We start from the raw sequence: 23,373 nt of genomic DNA, 5'->3' as shown, positions 1-23,373 counted from the left end.
AGAGTAAAATAAAAAACAATAAACATACACAAGTAAAAAAAGAAAAATATGCGCGATTTATTTTAGTTCACCCAATTAACAAACTGTGTTCAGCAAAGTTAATATTATTGAAATACTAGCTTACCTCTCTTGTTACAATGAATGTAATTTGTCCTATGATTTGCTATCACACTCATACAAGAGAAAAATAAAAATTATATAATAGGTTTAAAGAGTAAAATCTAATATTACAAGAATCTTTTTTCGAGAATTTAGACCAAATTAGGAATTAATTATTTAGAGAAATTCTCCAGCAGGATCCCTTGCCCACTGACTGGGTAGCAAGACCCACAAATGCGTTCACATGGCCCCTTATTGTTAAACTGATCAACAACTCCAACATAAATTTTATAAATTCTTAAATGTTAAATTGATTGAACATTTTATCTGATATATATGAATGTTGATATTTAAATATTCATATATACGGTTTATACATATATTGAAGATTAAAACACTGTTATATTTATTTTAAATAAGTCTCTCATCGTTTTTCTGAAGTTAATAAGAGATTGATTTTCATGATTAAATCAATATTGTCCCATATTTTTATGTCTTGGTCTTCAATATGAAATAAGATCATACATTAATTAATTAGGGAATTTAGTAATGTAATCTGAGAGTTGGGCCTCATTGGGCTTTACATGGGCTTGCGAAAGTGCCCAATGAAATTAATGGAAGGTTTATTTAATTATATTTAACAAATTTAATTCAGAGTGATCTTATTGACCCCCCACATTTTACCTTTTGAAGTTTAAACCCCATTTCCAAGTTTATCCCATTAAATATGTTAGCATATGCAAATGCCTCATAAACCCTATCTACTTTCGAAAATACCCTTTTATTTATATTTTCAATATTTTTTATGCTTCTTGTTTTGAATATAATATTAAAGATGAAATTCATTCACATGTGTTTCTTGTATGTTGAAACACACAGAAAATTTAATTAATAAAGTTGAATTGCATGAGCCAAACAGACTAAGAAAGATATGGAAATGATAAACAAGCAAGAAAATTGTGTTCTGGAATCAAACTACAGAACATTTAAAAGAAAGGGCAAAAAAAAAAAACCCGAAATCAGAATGTATGGATTACACACTTGCATCACTCTAAACCATGCCAACCCACTTTGTAGTCATCTTGAGAAGTTCTATTTATATCTTATACAGCGTCAACACCTCAGGAGCTTCCTCTTTATAACAGTCCACAAACTTCTCCAAGAACAACTTATCTGGAGTCAAAAACAATTTAGGCAAGTAAAGGTTTTCCTTTACCAAACCTTTTGACAACAGAAACTGAAAGACAGGTGCCCCTTGGAACAATTCTCTTTTCCAGGCTCAATGTAATAAGTCTTGGGCGTTTGACAATAACCGAAGGATCTGAACCCATTTTACTGACAAAAAAAATCCATTACTGCCATAATCTTATACTCAGATGCCATCATAAACCATGGATTCCTCCCAAATGCTTCAAAAATCTCTTCCTCAGACAAACTCCATTTCTTATAGAACATTGCAATTTGGATTTTACAATGTAAGGATTCTACAAATAATGCATCCATGTTTCTACACAATGTAAGGATTCTACAAATAATGCATCCATGTTTCTACACAATGATCATTTTGCCTTTTCTGAAGGATTCAACTTCTCTTGGTACAACTTCAATAACTAGGGAGCTTCATCATAAGAATTCACAGATTTCTGCAGGAAGGTGTTTTCAGGGCACTCAAACATATAAGTCAAACTATTTATTTTTTTATTGATCAAACCTTTCAATGACAGAAAATGAATTACTGCAGCCCTAGGTATAAGCCTCTTCTCCAAGCGCATTGTAATAAGTAATGGGTGTTTCGAGATAATGAAAGAATCCCAACCCATCTTGTTCACGAAATAGTCCACTGTCGCCGTAATCTTATCCACTGATGCAATCATACACCATGGATACATTGAAAATGTCGCTAAAAACTCTTTGTCAGACCAACCCCATTTCTTATAAACATCGTGTTTCCTTTCCCAGTGCGACTTGCTCATTATTCTTTTCGCTACAATGGCTAGAACAAACTGTATCTTCAAAGGACTGATACCCATTTCCTTGACTTCCTTCACAATTTCTTTAAATTGATCCGATTTTGATAAGAATGAATGAGGCCAATGACACAAAAACGTGGAAATCTTGGCCTCAGGCACACCATAATATCGCAAAATGTCAATCTTAGGTCCTATATAAGTTTCAAGAATGCGTGAAGAGTTTTTAATAACAGTAATAGCCTTTTCACTAGATTGAAGCAAGTTACTAAGGTAATGAAAGGAAGGGATTATTTGGTTTTTTAAGCTCCTTTGAATGACATTAGGTCGACGACATAAAAGTTTTGCAAGATCACGACTTGAAACGCCTTTGGAGTGAAAAAACTCAAGTTTTGGCAAAAGGGTTTTCCCAGGATTGCACAAAAGCAGTTTTGGGCTTTTTCTGATGAGGTCTGAGACTTGGATTTCTGAGAAGCCACTGCTCTTGAAAATGTTTACCATTAAGTCCGGTTTTTCCGGAGTATCAAATTGAACTATTTTGGATGCCTTTAGAGCAGATTCAGAAGACAACCCACGTGAATTAATAAGATATGAGACGATAAAAGAATGTTCATTTGAGTTGGTTGAGATGTATTTGACAAAAAATGGACACGAAAAATCTTGAAATTTATTAGGGTTTAATAAAGCTAAGTTAGCGTATCTTCCATGAATATGAAGTAAATTTCTGAAGAGAAAATTAAACATCATAGTTGCAAAAGTGATTGAATAAACTCACCTATGCTTGAGATTGAGAGTTGAGAAAATTTCTTTAAAATCTTGCTCTTGAACTTCAAATCTTCAACAACTGAAAGTAAGGCCCTGGTAAGTTAAGAACTGCAGGCGGACTTAACATATTTTTCGGTGGTCCCAATGATACGCCACCGTATTGTTCAAATTAGGTAATGGTATTATTTGGGCAATGGACTTAAGAAATTATTACACCCCCTGTAACTTTTAAAACAACTTTTGTCACCCATAAGGCCATAAGTCATAACCGCAAGAAATACCAAGTACACCCCCTACCATTAGAATTTTTCGTTAAATATTAGACTTCAATCACCAATCATTGATTTCTAGTCGTTATTAATTTTTAGTTAAAAGTATTTAATTATTATAAGAGTAATATTATACTTACAAAGACTTTATTAAAAGTTATCTACACAAAGTGATATGACACTACTTATGTATTGTTATATCATTCACTATTATTTAATGTACATTTATAAAATGGTTTATCGTATTAGTTCTTTCAATTATAATCTGAGAGGTTAATTATATTATTTAATGGTTAAAATTCATTATTTTAATTATTATACTTTTTCTTACCTCAAAAGAGTAAAAGACACAATTTTTTTTTTTCTAATAAATTAATTTAAACATACCAGGGTAACTTGGAGTGTTTAACAAATAGAACTGCTCATGAGCCGACTCGACTAGGCTTGAGTCTGGCTTGTTAACGGCTCGGCTCGATTCTTGAGAGGAAACAAGTTGAGTTCGAGCCTGCCTCGGCTCAGCTTGTTACGCTCGTAAGCCGAATCAGGCTTGAACTCATAGGGGTGTTTTGGGATTTTTTAAAATATGGGGGATTGCCCTTAAATTTTATAAGCAAAATGTTTTCAAAAATAACAAAGTCCCCCCGATTTTAAAAGCCCTAAAAACGCGACTCCAACACTTTTTGTCGTAAAACCTAAATCAATAAAGAATTTTAGCTAAGTTTTTAGTCGCCTCCAGTGTCTTTCCTCGTCGCCGTTAGAGTTGGTGGAGAGAGCAGGAGAAACAATGAAAGAAATGAAGAAAAAATAAGAGAAACATGAGTCATTAGAGAGAGAGAAAATAAGAGAAAGTAAAGGAGCAATAAGTAACAAAAAGAGAAGAATTTGCTTTAATTTTTTTTTTTTAAATTGCATATTTTTTTACTGGCTCACGAGCCGACTTGAACTTGGCTCATTAAGCCGGCTAGCAAGTCAGACTCGAAATCCTCTCCTCCCTTCACGAGTCGAGCCAGGAAATAAGTAGCACTCACATTTTACTCCCCTTTCACAAGCCGAGCTCGTTAAGCAGAAAACTCGGCTCGAAAACAGCCTAGAGGGTAACTATCTAATCTTATCAAGATACCCTAAGTTTTAAAAAGTATTCAAGCACCTCCTTAAACCTACACGCCAAAAATAAAAGAAAAAAATTTCCCACTAGTGATTTTTCCCGCCCGCAAGATTTAAAAAACAATTTCTTATTTTCTCATCCATCATTAAAATTCAGTTTATTTTTATTTTTTATTATAAAAGAAAAAAATTCCCTAACCCTCTTTTGTCTTTCTTCTCCCACCTCAGCGCCCCAAAAGCGTCCATGTCTCCTCCCTTCAACCTCCCCACCTCTCCTACCCCCCACCACAATCGGTTCCTATCCTCACCCCATCTAAACCCAATCTCTCTCCCCCAGCCCTTACAACCCAGTCCCCCACCTAATCACAGCATCGCGGCGGATTTGTTGCTTTAGATCCACCGCGACCTAGGGTGTCCGCCACGATCTGAGCTAGATCGTGGTGGATCGGGTGAGATCATAAAGCAATCGCATTCTTCTGTCACGATCTGGCCGATTCCGGTTTGTAGTTAATTTTTTTCTTCACTCCCTTCTCAAATGGCGACCAAGCAGTAGGTGATTTTTTTTTCTTTTTTGGTTGTTAGGTAAATAAGAAATTGGTGACGATCGATCACATTTGTTTTTTTTTTTTCCCCTTAAAACTCAATATTCTTTGTCATCGATCTCACCAGTTTTTTATTCTCCTAACACCCAAATGTCATGGAAGGCCTCGTATGACGACGGTAAAGATGTTGTTGAAGCAAATACTACTTTTTTTTTTTTTTTTTGTCACTGTCAGTATACTTTGTGTTTTACTTGAGTGTTTTTTTTTTAATTAATTTTGTATCGATATAGTTTGTGTTTTACCTGAGTATTTCTTTTAATTAATTTTGTATAGATATAGTTTGTGTTTTACATGAGTATTTTTTTTAATGAGTTAATTTATGTACAACTGTCAACTGATTGTGTAGTATGTTTGTTGCTAAGTGTGTCTACAATCTATGGAACTTTATGAGATGGAATCCTTTGCGAATAGGAGAAGGATGTTCTCCTATAATACTGCCTCATTCTTCGCAAATTCAAATTGATATTTTTGCTGTTTAGGTACTTTTAGCTTAAAGATTTTGTTGAAGCAAATACTACTTCTATGAGTATACTTATAGCATTTTTTTTGCATTGCAACAGATATTCATGTCAATTCTGTATTATATTTCACATCCATTCAATACTATTTAATACTCATCTGATTGTTGTAATTCTTTAGCTTTAAGTTGGGGGCATTTTATTTTGATTTTGTAGGAGCATGCTGTAAGATTTCAGTTGCTTCAATTTTCAGTTGATATCATCTTTGTCAGCCTGCTTTGTGTAATTAAGATTTTGTTGAAACTTAGTGAGTTGCAAATTTGATAGAACTTCTTTCACGAGATTTTACTTTTATAACTTTTTCTGCTTGCCCATTTGAATACTTAAAACCATTTTCCTATTTGCTTCATCACTGCTTGTTTTGTTTTATCTAGTGACATTTATATTTAGTTTCTTTGTGGTTGTTATAGCTCTGATTTATCTAGTATATTTGTATTACTTTTACAGGTTCCTTTTACTCTTGTTCAAAGGTGGTCTGATTATTCGTCTGATTATCTTGTTGTGGACATGCATGGCTCTAAAGATCTTCGTACATTTATTCGGGCAATTAACACAATTGTTGGTTGTAGGTGACCTATAAGATCAGATGTTGTGAAGTTTAAAGTTTCTTGTACATTTCTTGAAGGAATTAAGACAAATTGTGGTTATGGGTGGCCTGTAAAGTCAGATATTGTCAAGCCTAAATTTGATTAATGGGATTTTCTCTTTCTTATTTGTTCATTTTTATTACTAATGTATGACATTCTACTTTGTTTGCTTGTTGAAGGTTGGTTTGATTGGTTCTGAGGAAATTCTTCGAGTGGGAAAAAATATCAATGCCATTGGTAGCGGTTTCAAAAATGTAATCCTTGAGATCCAGTCAGACAATGATCTTCCCTATTTTTTGTAAGGGTTTTATTAAAGAAGAATTTTTGTTAAGTTTTGTTGTTGGAAATTGGCGGGAAATATCCATATTGCTTGTTTGAATGACTAGTATTTCTGTTTCCTGCAGGACTAAGATGACTAAGGATCAGATGGTAGCAGATCTTGCCTAACGGTCAAAAGCAAACTTCTGGGTATGTATAGTTTTGTGGTTCGCTGGCTCTTGGTATCCTAGGTTATAATTTCAGGTGCACAGATAAATTTCAATGAGTTCAATCTACTGTAGATGGGTTATATTGATTATTGTTAATGTAGTTTTGAGTCTATTAATCAAAATTTGTCTCCAGGAGGTGGTTTGCAACAACCGATCCAAGCTCTCAGATGATGCCAATGCTGGACACAAGCAACTCTGTTTGATCTGCTTCATGAAGACGAGGACTCGTGCATTTGGATGTGGGCATTACGTTTCTTGCCATCAATGTGCCATCGTAGCAATTGAAAATGAACATGAGTGTATCACTTGTCACATGCCAATCCATAGAGTTTGGTAAGATTCAATGCGCCTATAATAAATATGCTTCATTGATAGCTCTTGAAAGCTCCAGGAAGTGATATTGTTATTAATCTTTGTCAACAAGTAATTTGGAGCAGCTGATTACTACTTTGACAAAGTTACAAACATGCCGTTGTTGGATGGTCAATCTTTTCTTTCTAAATAAATAGCTTTGGAGGCTTCAACAATTGTGTTCTTAGTTTTGCAGTCTTTGCCTTGATCTGGCCCAGATGATATACTCTGCATTATCATTTCATAACAATTACAAATCGAAAAACAATACTTAACAATCACACAGGAAATCGCTATGATAATCCGAAGTAAAATCCCAGTATTGTTATCCAATCTACATCACATTTGTAAAATAAAACTTCTCTCTAGTAAACAATACATCGGTGCCAAAGACATGAAATAACACTTCTATACGGTAAATTTAACATTGCATGTTACTAATTTCGGTAACATTGCCTGTGGCTTTATTTATCTGGGTGTGAATCATCTCGGCTTTGATTTCTTTAATCTTTTTAATGATAGTCATTTTGTTATTTCTTTAATTCAGCTAACACTCATAGTTAAATAAATAAAAATCAATAAATAAGCAAATTATTAGAAGCTAAGTAAGTGTTCATAAAGATACCATAAGCAAATTGGAGGATGTTAAAAGGTACATGGACACAGACTGAAGTATGTTCATAAAGATAACTTATCTTAGGTTAGATAAGAAAATGGGAATTATTGTAGCATTTAGTGTAATTTTTTTATATTTGAAAATGATCAATTTCATTCTCATCAATGCAATCACAAAATTCCCTTTATCATTTAACCGAAAAAGTACAGAATAATAAATTCAGTTTTTTATTAAAAATGAGTTTAGTATATAAAAGAAATTAAGTTTTTTAAACCCTAGACCCTAAAAAATGCCAACCAATCCTCCTCCTATTTTTCTTCCCCATCCCGCCGCCCCCAAAATCCTCTACCCCCAATTTTCTTTCTGTGCCCCAACCTTGGCCATCCACCCTCCAAAATCCTCCACTATAACCCAATATGCCTTGTCATCCATCCTCACCAATTTCTTATTTCCTAACATCCAAATTTCATCGGTCGTCACCAATTTCTTATTCTCCTATGGTCAGCCAAGGTAAGACAAAGAACGATGCTTTAAGATCTTTACGTTTCTTGTTTTTCTAAATTTTTTTATTTGATTGTTTGTTGCTTGGAATGGAATGGGTCTATTATTTCTTTGATTGGAAGTGTCGAATGAGCTTTTATGCCGTTTTATGGTGGTGGGATTGCTTTTCGTTTGACTTGCTGGAGCCTGGACTCAAAATTTTCATTTGTTTTCTAGTTTATTCACATTGTTTTTAAATAATTATATTATTTTAAAAGATTTAATTTATAAAAAAAAGTTAAAAGAAACTAATTTTTTTATGAAATAAAGAAATTAAGTTTGAAACGCAATGCTATTTTTGAAATAAAAGTTTAATAACAAACTTAAAGAGGTGGAGGACTTTATAAAAAAAATGCATTGTTTGTGAATTTCCTGTTTAACTGTTAGTGAGAGTGAATAATAGAAGTTAAGAGTGAGGAATTGATTGGAGAAAGAGAAACAGGAAAATGGCAAGAAAATTTGTATAGGCTCTGTTATCCTTGAACTTGAAGTGAATAGACTAAAACATGACTGATGTAGGTGTCATCAACCTTAACAGTTTATATAATGTGAGTTGTTTGTTTATAGTATTGATTATGATTTAATTTTCTTTGGGTGTTATGTTGCATATGACTATTATTTTGGTATCTTTTGAATTGGGGCAGGGCTTTATATGAGAGGCTGAAGGGCAATAGTGGCAATCAGGGTGGATTTGATTTCATGTGCCCCAGCTCATTGTCAATAGCAGGCAACAGTGATGCCATGCGAACAAGAACAGAAATGGCAAAATTGCTTGCCAATCGGTTGGAAACGGTTAAGAACGAGAATTTAATTATAGTGCCATGCAACCCGGGGTTAGTAATTTATTGATTTCTTACCTTTATTCTTGTTTGAATAATCAATTTTTTAGATTTAAAGACAATGTCTATCCTAATTTGTTAATTGCCATCAAATGATTTTAGATGGTTGTTATTTGGTTATGATAATCTATTGTGACTCAAATATACTGTCTTCATGGTTCTTTCTTATTTCGTTTTTGTTTTAGGCTGATTAACTCTTGCTGTGTAATTATTCTTTTGCTTCTTTATGGTTGTCGTGTTGGGTGCTTATCAGATTTCTTAACAGATTTCATTGGGTTCTTGTTGCTATTGACATGAAGACTTTAACAGTGTATTATCTGGACTCCTTAAGGAGAGATATTGGAGAAGATTTAAAAGAAGTAGTGCAAAAGTTAGTAATTCTACTTATGTCATTTTTAATGCTCTATATAATATCAAATACTGCGTGTTAATTTCAGAAGTTGTTTTAACTTTCACAGTGGTATTATTATTCATTCCGCCCGTGAGGTTTCCAATATCACATGGCAAAAAGAATTGGTGTATACAATTGTTATTATCAATAGCCATTAATTTTCCATTATAATATTGTTTTACCTTTGAACAATGCTTACTTTTGAATTAATTTTTTGTAGGGACCGATTCAACCGGGCACCTTTGAATGTGGGTATTACCTCATGGGATACATGAAAGATATAGTTGAGAATGGGCTGACATTACTAAAAATAAATGTAAGTTTTCTTTTTTTCTTTGCACTTTTGAATTATAATAAGATATAGTTGATATAGTTTGTTGATAAGACTTGTTGTGTTTACTTCTATAGTTCATGGGAAAAGAAAGATACACACAAGCCGAGATGGATGAAATTAGAGGAGAATGGGCAATGTATTTATCAAAATTTTTTTAGACTTTCTTGGACCCAGTCCGACCGGTTTGTACCAGAGTTTTAAGTTTTTACCAACCTTCCTCCCCGTACTGGACTGGTGAGTGGCACTCTCTTTCTCAGATAGAATTTCTAAAATTCCCCCCCTATTTTTCTATTTTCTTGATGAAAGAGCACATGGCTGCATTTCTTCTATTTCTTGGTGTGCCTGTTCAAGATCATCCACTTTACCCTCTAAACCCTTTGAACTCTCTATTATTTTATCTTTTATTCCCCTTCCTGCATGTTATATTGTGCTCATGGATTATTCTTCTTTTTAAATTGTTGGGTTTATGTGCTTTTCCTGGACTTGACTGCTTGGTTCATAAGTTAACTCAAGAGAGTGAGAAAAAGTAAATATTCTTTTGTTTTGCTGTAATCTCTACGGTTAATAAAGGCTGACTGAAATTTTTAACTTAAACCGCACTTAATTTTCCAATTCAAGATAGACTGAGAGTTTGTATCTCGTTTGAAGTCAAAATTTTAGGTTACAATGGTTTTCACTTGTTTGTAAATTATTGGATCATATGTTTTGACGACTAATGTATGAAAACTTTAGATTTTCTTTCTTCCTTCCCATAATAATCTCCTTCTTTTGTGATGATAGATGCTACTGAATCTACTTAAAAATGGCTAAGAAAAGAGTAACAATGAATGAGGCAAGATTTAGGAACATTTCTTGCCTTTTTTTAATTAATTAATTAATTTATTCTTATTATTATTTTCAGAGGTTTTGAGGTTAGAGTATTAGAGGTTTTGGGTTTTCCTATTATTTTGTTGATTTTTGAAAGAATTGGGCGTTAATTGGGAAAGTGATCATTTAGTGTAATTTTTTTATATTTGAAAATGATCATTTTCATTCTCATCAATGAAATCTGTAGAATAAAGTCACAAAATTCCCTTTATCATTTAACCGAAAAAGTATAAAATAATAAATTCAGTTTTTTATTTTTTTAATTAAAAATGAGTTTAGTAAATAAAAGAAATTAAGTTTTTTAAACCCTAGACCCTAAAAAATCCCAACCAATCCTCCCATTTTTCTTCCCCATCCTGCCGCCCCCAAAATCCTCTACCCTTAATTTTCTTTCTGTGCCCTAACCTTGGCCAGCCACGCCCCAAAATCCTCCACTACAATGACCACTACATGCGTTTCATTCTCTTCAATCTTATCGTTGCTTGCTTTTTATGAAGTCCCATCGCGAGCTAGTGCTTGTTATTTGAGAAGTGCTCCATGGATCTCATCGGAAATGTCACGGCCTCCACAAAATCAACCACCACCACCTATGCTACCGCATAAAACGCCACATCTAAAATCTCCACGACAACAACAGCAATCACTTCTAAAACCCAATATGCCTTGTCATCCATCCTCACCAATTTCTTATTTCCTAACACCCAAATTTCATCGGTCGTCACCAATTTCTTATTCTCCTATGGTCAGCCAAGGTAAGACAAAGAACGATGCTTTAAAATCTTTACGTTTCTTGTTTTTCTAAATTTTTTTATTTGATTGTTCGTTGTTTGGAATGGAATGGGTCTATTATTTCTTTGATTGGAAGTGTCGAATGAGCTTTTATGCCGTCTGATGGTGGTGGGATTTCTTTTCGTTTGAGTTGCTGGAGCCTGGACTCAAAATTTTCTTTTGTTTTCTAGTTTATTCACCAATAATGCTAGACTTACCGACCTAACTGCCGACTTTGACATACCGACTCATGTGAATTGAGTCGAATTTTGAGATTTAGATAGTTGACTCAAAATATATTAATTCCATTTCACAAACTCAATCAATTAGGTCTTCCTTGCAAAATAAATTTCTTTCAATTATATAATGCTTTCTCTCAATGCTTTGTGTTCTTCTTCATGCTAACGAGCTTAGGATGAAGAAATTATGTTACTGATTAGCAGAGGAAATGCTCGAGGCCAAAGCAATTAATTATGAAATTTAGAAGGAATTTTCTTCGAATATGTACTCAATTATGATTTCTAACGTGAAGAATCCCCTAAAAGACAATTTATTTATTCTTTAGAATTTTAGGTTAGAGTTTTGGCTGTAATTTTTTTTTTTTTTTTTGGTTGGTAGATTCTTCAAGTGAGAATCATGATCAGAATTAAAAAATTAAAAAATAAGGATGTATGCATTAGACAATTTCATTCCTTTATATAACTTGTAACAAAGTTTATATTTGAAGGCCTATTGTTGGTATTTAATTAAATATATTAATTCCTTTTCACAAACTCAATCAATTAGGTGTCAAAAGTAGAATAATAGAATTAATTAATCTGACTTTAAGTCAATGCATATATAACAAAAATTAATGAAGAATAGGGCCTATGTCACATAATTACACAATTTTTTTATAGCAATTAGTTGTTAGAGTTATTCCATTCACATCAACTTTGTTACTGTTATTTCATTCACGTCAGCTTTGTCACATACTTTTTGAATTATTGGGTGTGTGGGTACTCCTTTGCCCAATTAATTAATTAATCCTACCATATGTGCAAGTGTCACACATCTTTTTAGTATTATCTTTGTTGACATTAGTCAATATATTATTACTTATAAATTAATTTCATTTATGCATACCATAAGTTTCAGCTTTAAAACTAGAATAATACAAGATTTAATGTAAAATAAATCAATACAAATTGAGTTTATATACAAAATTTATATTTGTAGAGTTACTCTTAAAACTTAAATCACTACTATTTATTGAACATGAATGAACTTTAGCCAAATTTATTAACTATGTGCCTCTAGTTATAACTAAATTAAGTAATTGGACCATCTTGTTGGCCTTTAATATCAAGTAATTGGCAATATGATGGTTTTTTTTTTTAATTTTTTTATACACCTTTTGTTAAAGTATTTTTGGACTTTTGTGAAACAAGATGAAAGCAACTTAGAATATTTAACCACCACTAAATTACTTGATGTTAAAAGAGCAAATGAAGATCTAATATTATCTCTCAAATTCGAGTACCCTTAATTGTAAAAGAGTAAGAGGAGAATCTAACACGGTCTCTCAAGTAAGAGGATCTAACATGGTCTTCTAGGTTTCGAGTCCTTTTGACGGTAAAAGAGTAAAAAGAGAATCTAATATGGTCTTTCGAGTTTGAGTCTTTATGACCCCTAATAGGGGTGGCCACTAAAGCTCTTACACAATTGGTAGTTTCAATGTTCTAAAGAATTAGTTATGATGCATGCAAACTAGCCTGGACATCCTCAGTCATTAAAAAAAAAAAAAAAAAAAAAAAAAAAAAAAAAAAAAAAAAAAAAAAAAAAGAGAACACTTGTATCAGCATATATATAAAGTATTAGGAGCTACTTCTACTTTTCTGGATAAGTGTGGGCTGGTCATTTTAAACCACAATTAGCTTCGTTAATCTCGTAGAAACATTTATATAAAGTTATCAATTAGGGGACAAAAAGTGAAAAATGACAGAGTGCGGGAAGAGGAGATTTAATTACAAAGAAAAATGTGATCTTATTTGTTAATGTCCATCACTTTAAAAAATAAAAAATAAAAAAAAATTATAGTATAATATATTAATTGTTGACTTAGGAGTCAATACATTACTAATATTCATGCACCAAACTTAAGGTACGAACATGTAATTCCGCACTCTCATATTTAGTGGCTTGACCTTGATTTACTTTAAATGACAAAGTTAACGAGTCAGTCAATACTCTTTGGCCTTTTATGACCCCTTTATTCTCTGAACTTTAACTAATTCATTGAACAATTTGATTGATTGATTCAACTCGTTCAAGTTTGAGCATCAAACAGTCCAGTTGAGTTGACTTCCCTTTATTCTTAGATTATAATATTTGATGACGCATTTGGTTGATTAGAACATGTATGATTACAAATTGTTTTAAAGTTAAGGATATAGAGAATATCGTCAAGAATCCCCAACTATGGACAATAATTCATAGCATGTATATAATATGAGTAATACTATATTTATAACCTAATCTTATAAAATTTCTTTCATAATCTTGATATGACAGTTTGTAATTAGTCAGCTCGTAAATAAGTTCAGTCTGCTCGCTATGGGTCATGTTTATCCAATCGCAAGTTGTCAGGCTAAAGTTATAAGAGAAAGTTTGTATGATTGTGTTATGAGTTAATCTTTATCCATGTGGTATACTGTTATCTTGAGAATTCAACTAAAAATTATTGAAACTGTATATTAATTCTTGAAATTTTAATTTTGAATCACAACAAAACTAGCCAAAATTTCGTTGCCAGACATGGAAAAAATTCGCAACAATGTAGTTAGGAAAAGAAAATTTATTGTACAAACTCACATACAATGCAATTGCCACCAGAAATGTTATATTATACCCAAAGCTTATAAAGTAACTTAAAATATTCATTCGGTAATGATGTAAAATTTGATATTGGAATGCTATGCTGTTACTACCTGCATACTGAAAAACATATTCAGTAGTTACCTTGTGATGGGGACTATCTCCATTCCAGGCTCAATGCAGACCTCTTTTAAGTAAATCACTTGAACTTGTGTTGATGCTTTCTGTTCGGGAGGGTCTTCTAGGATCCGCCTTAGTAGCCAAACATTCCTTTAGTTCAGCCAGTACATGACTCATGTCCGGTCTTTGAGCTGCGCTTGGTAATACACATGACATGGCGATCTTTGCTATTTTCCAAGCTGCATTATCGTTGAATTGTCCTTCTAATCTTGGATCGACAAGGTTTTGGATATCCCCTCTTTCAATTACCGGAATCACACGCTGAAGTATGTATTTGTCGTCACCGAGGCTTCTCTTTATTGTAGGCTGTCTAGTGATTAGTTGAAATAGAATAATCTCGAAGCTATAAACATCACTTTTCTTGTTTATAATCCCACTTACATAGACTCTGTCAGGAAACAAGAGTGATATGAACATTCACTAAGAATATTAATAACTTAAATAAACATAACTGCACAAATATTTTGTTAAGTTTTAGAACTTACTAAGGATCTATGTATCCAGGTGTACCAGCAGGGCAAGTTTCTAGACCCGAATCACTTTCTTTATAGATTACCCTGGAGAGTCCGAAATCGGCTAGTTTTGCTTGCATGTTTTCATTTAGTAAAATGTTGGAAGGCTTCAAGTCCCTGTGGATTGTTGTGGTGTGCAACTATTGTGTAGATAATCGAACCCTGCAATGCCAGTCCCGCTCAGCAAATTTGTGTCCATCTCCGTAATCAATCAAAACATAAGACTTTAAGCGTAGATTTCCAACATCTCATTTCAAATACATTTTAACATTATTTCAAGTTCAGGAAAGAAATAAAATCTTGCATACCTATAAATAACTGTCTCAAGTTTCCATTGACCATGTATTCATAAATTAATGCCTTATTGTCACGGTCATCACAGTAACCGATCAGGGAAACCAAGTTCCTATGATGAACAATCTCAAGAGTTTGCCTGCATTCACATTGTTCTGTATAGATTCAATATTGATGAAAATTTTCAAGTGATTGAAACTCTGGCTGACCTCTGCTTGAAATTCCTTATAGCCTTGCCTTGATGACGGCGAGAACCTTAACAGCAACTTCAGTGTCATCTTTCAGAGTGCCCATGTAAACTTTTCCAAATCCTCTTTCTCCCCGATAACGGTTTTAAAGTTATCAGTGATAGTAACAATCTCAGAGAAAGAAATTTTCGATTTTTTGATTTCAGAGACCCTTCCTTCTTGGATACAGTACCTATATATTTCAACACCAATAATATATAATCTTTTAAAAAAAGCTCCAAGTAAATTGCTGGGAATGAAAGAAGATATTACCTCTTTTTCTTTCAATTGTACACAGCCAGAGCACTGGCGGGGAGCAGAATGAGCAAGATGACTAGAGTGGTTATCATTGCTGGAATAATGAATTTCATTTTGTTTTGTTGGCATGGAACTGACATGCAAAGTCTGGTTTTTCCTTCAGTCTTGCATGACACAAAAAGGAAAAAAGAACACAAATGACATAAATAATAAAATATAATAGGAATTAGGAAGAACCATAACCATTATATCACTGAGAAATTGATTACCTCAACAGCAATGTTCTAACCTTGGACTTTTCCATAAGAGCATCTGGAACTGAACCAGTGAGTTTGTTGTTCAAATACATGTACATCACTTCACTTCCTACTCCAAAATTGTTGTTCCGATTTTAAACTCAAAGTTGAAATACTTACAATAGACTTTAGATTTGGCAGTTGTCCTAAAAATTCTGGTATTGGCCCAATCAAGTTGTTGTATATAAATCCCGGTAATAAAAAAAAAATTGGGTTCCTCTTTATGTGTGGTCATTTTTATGATGGGCTTAGTGCAACAGTTTCTGGTAAAAATCTCCAATGTAATCTTCTTTGCCTTTAATACGTCACTGAATGCTAAGAGTCAATCACTACATATTAATTATGCTTACAATATCGTAATGCTTCAAGATTGGACAGTGAGGTGCTATCTCCCCTGTCAATTTGCTTGAGCTCAAATTCCTGCATAAGTTCATCAAAGAGAATGCATCTCCATTAACTCAGAAAACTGATGGAAAAAAGAAGTGCACCAATTTCCCCAAGTTGAGGACCCCCCAGAATTCCACCGATATTTGCAATATTAAGTAAAGTTATACTTCATTGATTCAGAACTTTTAGTCTTTGAAGGTGTACTCACAATGAGATATCCTTGGCCAAACATCATTGGTGCAATTCAGACCTTCCCATGACTACTTGGACACATGGATCGCCTTGCCAGTTTCTAGTCACTCCGTATTTTTGTTTGAGGTCCTTGATAGCATTAACTGTTGGTTTAAAAGAAAAACAGGAATTCAGTTATTAACCATTTGAGGAGAAGTGAAGACAAAAATCTGGCTAATTCTAACGTACAGAAAGGGGAGCCGAAAAAATGACTTGACCAGCTCTTTAAGCTCCAGTTAAGTGTCCTATGCTATTATCTCTGCAAATCAAATTGCAGCCCAACTGAAATTTTGCTGTCATTTTCACGATTGAATGGAAAATTTTGGTTTTTTCAGAATTTTCATTTCTACTGCCAATTAACGTGAAAGGCTAACAAAATTTCTGTTACATTTCTCATTCCAGGGCTCTCAAATCCCTAAAATGTTTACATATTCTCATATCTCAGTGTTTCATTTTGCATAAGATTATAACTTAACCATGATTCAATAGTCTACTTTCTATCTTGCTTCAGGACCCTTTCTGTTTCAAGATCAACAGGACTCATGTCCATTGATTGTTTGATTCCATCATTTGACTCTCAATTTGTGACGCTTGTTCACGAGCAATTTCCACTCCAAACACTCTTTCAATGGCATTACCACATGACTCATCTTGGCCTGGAGAATTGGTGGCAAACATTCCATTGCTGTCTCTACAGCTTTCCAAACAGAATTTGTGTCAAATTTCCTTCTACTCTGATCAACATGCTTCTTACATCACCTCCTTCAAGAAATGGACTAACCCAGTGAATTATATGTTTCTCAACATTGCCTTTCACACAGCAGGCTGACCAGTAATCAGTTCCAAGAGTACGACTCCAAAACTATACACATCACTTTCTTTCTCGGCCAACCTGTTACATGCATAATACCTGCAGAAACCGAGAAAATGATAAGAAAGTAGTTCACTAACCAAACAACTGCAGTAAGGAGGCTTACAAGATTTTGAAATTATCGAATTTGTTTGTATCTGTTAACAACTTTAACTTTTGCTACATTTTGCTTTATATTACTTACTCCGGATCAAGATACCCACTGTGCCGACAATTGATGTCAATAATGGCTTCCACTTTCAATTGGAAAAAACTGGAGAAACCAAAATCTCCGTCTTGGCCTCCATTTTCTCATTTACAAAATGTTTGCAGGCTTCACATCTCTGTGAATTATTGGTGGCTTGCAACCATGGTGCAAGTACTCTAGCCCTGTACAGAGAATTTTAGAATTCGTTGGCTTGGCTAGAACACATGAAAATTGAAAATTATGTATACTAAAAGGTTATTCTGCTTATTATTACCTTGTGCGGCACCAAGTGCAATCTCAACTCTCTCTTTCCAACTCAGAGCTTCTTTACGTTTATCTGGAGCAAGAATTGTGACAAACTAGTCTCATTTACCATTTTTGTAATGAATATTAATGTTTAAGTTGAAATTAGAAATGCCTTTCAGGGAAATTGACATGACTATTACCTAATAGATACTCCTCTAAGTTTCCATATGCCATGTACTCATAGATGATTGCAAAGTTTCTGCTATCATTGCAGTATCCGACAAAAGAAGCTAAGTTCCTGTGATGAACCTAATCAAGAACTGAGCCTGTTGATCAAGATAACATTTAATTATAACCAGATTCAAAGTATACTCCAGATAAAATGTATGTTTAACCCATTGATTATACTTAATATTGAGCCTGTTTGAGTTTCCGGTAGAATCTAACCTCAGTTCGAAATTGTATAGATGCTTGAGTTGATGATGGACATAGCATTTTGACAGCAACTTGTGTTCCATCAACCAAGTAGCCAGGTAAACAATTCCAAACCCTCCTTTTCCAAGAACTCTTTCGAAATTATTGGTCATGCTCCACATCTCAGAGTATGTGAACTCTCGACTGTTCGTTTAAGTGACCTTCTTTCTTTGCAACAGATTTGACATCCACCTTAGCAGCTATACATAAAGTTTACGAGTTAGCATTTGTGCTAAGCAAAATCCTGGAGCTGAATTGAATGTTTATCATCCAACAAGAAATATTTGATGAAGTGCAACGATATATTACCTCTTTTCTTCTATGGATCCAAAGGATAGAAATGCAATCAAAATGATCACAAGAGCTGAAACAATGGCTGCAACAAGTGGCACTAGAATATTTCTCCCTTTTTGCATGGTGCGAACAAACATAGATCCAGATTCCAATCATACTATCATTGAATCGCTTTTCTTAGAGGATAAATTAATGTTGGAGAAATGAGAAATAGAATAAAATGGTTTTGTTATCCTCAAAACTAAAAGTAACTTTTAAGTTTGGTAGATGTGAACCTTAATATGGTGATTGATTTTGTGACCTTTCCCACGATTTAGGAACTAAGCCAGAGAGTTTGTTTTCCTTCCAAGTTCCTGCAAGTACATACAGGATTAAACAATTCCATTTTGCCTGAATGAGTACAAACTTATGTCATTAAATCTCAGCACCTTACAGAACTCTCAAGTGTGGTAGTTGAGAAGTAAATCAGGCAGTGATCCGGTTAAGCTATTGTTGGACTATCCCTTGATAAAGGTATTGCAAAATTAGCAATTCTCCATATATCTATAAACTACCCGGAAATAATCACATTGTACTTTGCTTACAGCTGCTGTAATGACTTAAGATCGAAAAGTGAATGAACTATCCTGCCTGCCAATCCTTTCGATGAAAATTCTGCGTAATTCATTTCATTTAGTTAAATAAGTAAGCTAGAAATAGCTTATCAATTTGTCTCTTTATTGGTTAATGTTTCAATGCCTTATTCTTCTTGCACAAGTAACACTCACAAAGAGATGATTTTTGGGGGATCTAACCATTGTAGCTGCAGTTAGGCCATCCCAAGAGTATTTTGGTTCACATGGGTCCCCTGCCAGCCTTCACCCACCTGATACCTCGACTGATGTTCATGATTGCTTAACTATAATATTAGAAAAAGATTAAATGAAATTGACAATATATGCTTCAACAGAGAAGAAAAATATCAGCAGAAACATACCATCTCCTTGGTCCGTTGATGCTTGTAAGAAATCTTTTAGAACATAAATTTCTAATGCATTAAATGGGAGGAAGGGTAGACTTGCTGTTTTCCTAGAGAAAAACTTAGTTTGCTTCCTTTCATAGGATATTTGCTGAATCTAGTTGAGTTAAGATACTCAGGAACAACAGATTCCTTCCACAGATTACCATTTAACTCTATAATGATTCTCTGTACTGATTCACTTGGAGATTTCAAGTTCTGCAAGTGTGCATGTACACATAAAACTTAAGAGAAGAATCACCAGTTTCAAACTCAAATTCCAACGAACCGTTAATATTCATTGGCTTAGCAGCAGTTTGCATGACCTTTGATGGCAACCTATACTCTGATTCAAGCAGGAATCGACAGTGGACGAAGTATTGATAGATCCAGAACCGGGTAAGGAACCACATCCGATCATAGCTATCATCTTTGTACCTGAGTGCAATATCAACAAACATGTATACATTTGCAGTCAAGCTTAAACCAGATTCAGTATTCAAATCCAAACAGTTGAAAAAACTTACCTGACTGTTTGATTGGTTGTTGAACCAACATCGAGACGCCTGTATAGAACTAAAGCCGATTCTGGTTGAGTTCTGTAAATGGTATATGGAAATGCCTTAGCTCCAAAGCTGATATAAAAGATTCCCTTTACCATTTTTGAGGAGACAAACATAAATTTCACCCGTAAGGCCAAATGAATAATCTCCTTAATCACAACATGAGATGCATTATCAAATCTCACATTATCCCATCGATTAACTCCGACATGAGAGCAAATTCTGGCAATTTGTCGTCATCATCATAATCCCCATACATAAAGAGAGCTCTTATCAAGTAGATTGTATCATTCCCTTCTAGAGGTTTTAGTGTGTAACAATTTCTCTCCCCTGGGAAAACTTCTAACGTTTTCAAGAGTCTTTGGAAGAATACCAGACTTAAACTTGGAAGATAGGACTTATTCACTCCAGTGTTAATAAGCTCTTCATCAGTGTGTAAATCATATCTGTTACTCATCAGTATAACTGAAACCCAGCGGTAAACCGCAATCGATGCTTATGGAGCCTTAATGATTCTAAAAACCAGAAAAAGAATCAAAACAAGGTTTGATTATGAACACAATTAAGTCTCTATTGAATTTCAGTTATATACACAAATTAAAGAACTGTAAGTACTAGAATCTTACCTCCAATGTCATCTAATTTCCTTCTAGCCTGCTTTAAAGCAACATCAGAAGCCAAACTGTTGATTCTTCTTCAGTACAATCACAAATGGTCATGAGTGATATGATATAAAACAACTATGGAAGTCCAACCCACTTTGCTCTACTTTGTGCAGCCATTCTTCTTCAGGTAGCCATTAAGGACTCATTTGAACTGGTTATAAAGCATAAATTGCAGACATGAAGAGACCATATACCAACTTGTATTATTAGGAGCAAATTGCAATTTGACTTTTTGGTCTTTAATTGCAATTGATGGCCGTCAATACCGTTGTGTCTTGGTTCTCAGAATTGTAAGCAAGTGTGCGTCTTATTTCTTAATGCCAGCTTTTGGCACCTGCAGACACAATTAATATCGATGCCAGCTTTAACAAAGACTTGAGCTTCATCTCGTTATTAATGGCATTTGAACCATTTGCATGTCTCAGTCTAGCTCTAAATGGGATTTCCAGAGAAAATGAAATAAGAAAATTACAAACAGCCCTTTTGAGAACTCACATAGATACCTACATTTTTTGGCTCCTAATTTAGCCATTAAAAGAGTAAACGACTTTGTCCCACCCAGGTTCGCCTTCATGACACTTTCTCACCCAAAAAGTTTCAAATACCAGTTTTCCAACCAATATCTATATTCGTTTACTATCTAGATTCCAGAATATACTTTCTGATTCGATGGCCAACAGAGAAAAAATCGTCCACACTGTTGGGCTTTTGAAGATGTGGGATGCCGGTGAGTCTTTGAGAAATTTAACTGTCCGGCCATCCCAAGTTTCCATTTAACAAAATCGCCATGAAAATCTTTTTGATTTTTTTTTTAGGTTAAAAAATATGACGTGGCATACTTAACTGTAATTAAAGCAGTAAAAGGATTAAGGTGAAAAGATTTAAACATTTGTGGTAGAGTATAATAAGAGAATTGATTTAAAATTTGAAAGGCAGAACACATTTCTCCCATGTTCTTTCTCTCTCTCGTTTTTTCTTCCAATTTTCTGCAATTTCTCATTTCTTTGCTCTTTGCATTTTATTCTTCCTTGCCATTCCCTTAAGTTATAATGGCTGAGTCCTTAAAGAAACAAAAAAACCTATATACTCCCCAAATTGTAGGCATGATTGGGTCTACCAAAAATGGAGAAGAAGAAGTTGTGGTGGAGTAACTTCCGATGACTAAAGTTGCTCCATTAGAAGGAGACGGCGTCAACGAAGATATTCTATTGGTGAAACAAGGGAGGGCAAGAGTTGAAATTGAAACTGAAGAGGATGTGCCGACGCAAATTCAAGCGTCAGACATGATCTCTTAAGCTATCTAAAATCGCTTAAGCGACCAAAGTAAAAGCAAATGATCGCTTAAGCAATCTGTATATGACAGAAGATCGCTTAAGCGATTTAGTATAAGCGATTTTAGATCGCTTAAGCGATCATGCATCTGGCAGAAGTTGATTCTGCCTCGGACATGATCGCTTAGCGATTATAAATCGCTTAAAGCGACCACTTTAAAAGCAAGGATCGCTTAAGCGTCATGCGTCTGGGCCACTTATTTATTGTCTTTTCATGATCGCTTAACGACAACAAAAAACGAAGAATCGCTTAAGCGATACTTAAGCGATTTATTGTCTGTTCATGATCGCTTAAGTAGATCGCTTAAGCGCCATAGTAAAAGCGAAGAATCACTTAAGCGATACACTTAATCGCTTAAGCGATTGTGCATCTAGGTAGAAGTTTATTCTGCCTCGGAATGATCGCTTAAGCGTTTTGTAATCGCTTAAGCGACCAAGTTTAAAAGCAGAATAAATCGCTTAAGCGATCGTGCGTTTGGGCACTTATTGATTCTGTCTTGTTCGTGATCGCTTAAGCAACCAAGTAAAAGCATAGAATCGCTTAAGCGATAACATAAATACAACCAATCTCTTAAGCACTAAGTCTAAATACACAGGATCACTTAAGCGAGAAATGAAATCTCTTAAGCGATCCAGTGTATTTGGATTATTTTTATGTACTTCACTAGATTGGTTAAGCGATTAACGCTATCTTAGATATATAAGTGTACATTCATTCAGTGGACCATGACCGTATTAATTTTTTGATTAAATTATTCTTTTACGCTATATAAACATATATGATGGAGAATGTTTACGTCTATATTAAACATGTCAGATGTACGTTTGTCCAGTGAATCAGGACCGTTATTATATTTTAATTAAATTAGTTTCTTTACGGCTATATTAAACATATATGGTGTAGAATGTTTATGTCTATATTAAACATATCATGTTGTACGATTCGTTCAGTGGACCATGACCGTTATTATTTTTAATTAAATTAGTTCTTTTACGGCTATATTAAACATATATGGTGTATAATGTTTACTTCTATATTAAACATATCAGGTGTACGATTCGTTCAGTAGACCATGACCGTTATTATATTTTAATTAAATTAGTTCTTTTACGGCTAGTTTAACATATATGGTGTAGAATGTTTACATCTATATTAAACTATCAGGTAACGTTTTCTCAATAGCACAATGACCGTTATTATATTTTAATTAAATTAGTTCTTTTACGGCTATATTAACACATATGGTGTAGAATGTTTACGTCTATATTAACATATCAGGTGTACGATTCGTTCAGTAGACCATGACCGTTATTATATTTTAATTAAATTAGTTCTTTTACGGCTATATTAAACATATATGGTGTATAGTTGTTACCGTCTAATTTAACATATCAAGTG

The 23,373-nt window shown here is 33.9% G+C and overlaps 1 protein-coding gene and 3 long non-coding RNA genes across 5 annotated transcripts; 2 read left to right on the top strand and 2 right to left on the bottom strand.

Annotated features, from left to right (window-relative positions):
- Positions 1–1,020: 1,020 nt before the first annotated feature.
- Positions 1,021–2,899, bottom strand: LOC116124079. The gene is made up of 2 exons (XM_031409788.1): positions 1,657–2,899; positions 1,021–1,615 (listed from the first exon to the last, which is right to left on the bottom strand). The coding sequence occupies exon 1, from the start codon at positions 2,811–2,813 to the stop codon at positions 1,710–1,712; it is 1,104 nt and encodes a 367-aa protein (XP_031265648.1). The 5' UTR covers positions 2,814–2,899; the 3' UTR covers positions 1,021–1,615; positions 1,657–1,709.
- A 1,531-nt stretch (positions 2,900–4,430) lies between these two features.
- Positions 4,431–6,912, top strand: LOC116124073. 2 transcript variants are annotated; one of them, XR_004127155.1, is made up of 4 exons: positions 4,431–4,924; positions 5,772–6,209; positions 6,316–6,379; positions 6,533–6,912. It is a non-coding gene; the product is annotated as an uncharacterized LOC116124073 (long non-coding RNA). The 2 variants fall into 2 exon arrangements; XR_004127154.1 differs by lacking the exon at positions 4,431–4,924 and having other exon boundaries at positions 5,087–6,209.
- A 750-nt stretch (positions 6,913–7,662) lies between these two features.
- LOC116123999 lies at positions 7,663–10,220 on the top strand. The gene is made up of 5 exons (XR_004127148.1): positions 7,663–7,876; positions 8,551–8,739; positions 9,011–9,115; positions 9,357–9,452; positions 9,545–10,220. It is a non-coding gene; the product is annotated as an uncharacterized LOC116123999 (long non-coding RNA).
- A 7,293-nt stretch (positions 10,221–17,513) lies between these two features.
- LOC116123996 lies at positions 17,514–18,256 on the bottom strand. Its single transcript, XR_004127146.1, has 4 exons — positions 18,098–18,256; positions 17,851–17,976; positions 17,679–17,741; positions 17,514–17,586 (listed from the first exon to the last, which is right to left on the bottom strand). It is a non-coding gene; the product is annotated as an uncharacterized LOC116123996 (long non-coding RNA).
- Positions 18,257–23,373: the final 5,117 nt, after the last annotated feature.

The sequence above is a fragment of the Pistacia vera genome, unplaced genomic scaffold (assembly GCF_008641045.1).
Source record: "Pistacia vera cultivar Batoury unplaced genomic scaffold, PisVer_v2 Contig147, whole genome shotgun sequence".
NCBI lineage: Eukaryota > Viridiplantae > Streptophyta > Magnoliopsida > Sapindales > Anacardiaceae > Pistacia > Pistacia vera.
The sequence above is the reverse complement of the archived record's forward strand: the minus strand, read 5'-3'. Positions and strand labels throughout refer to the sequence as shown.

Bases quoted from the DNA above. Each gene is read 5' to 3' on its own strand.
- LOC116124079 (XM_031409788.1), bottom strand. From the start codon at position 2,813: ATGATGTTTAATTTTCTCTTCAGAAATTTACTTCATATTCATGGAAGA.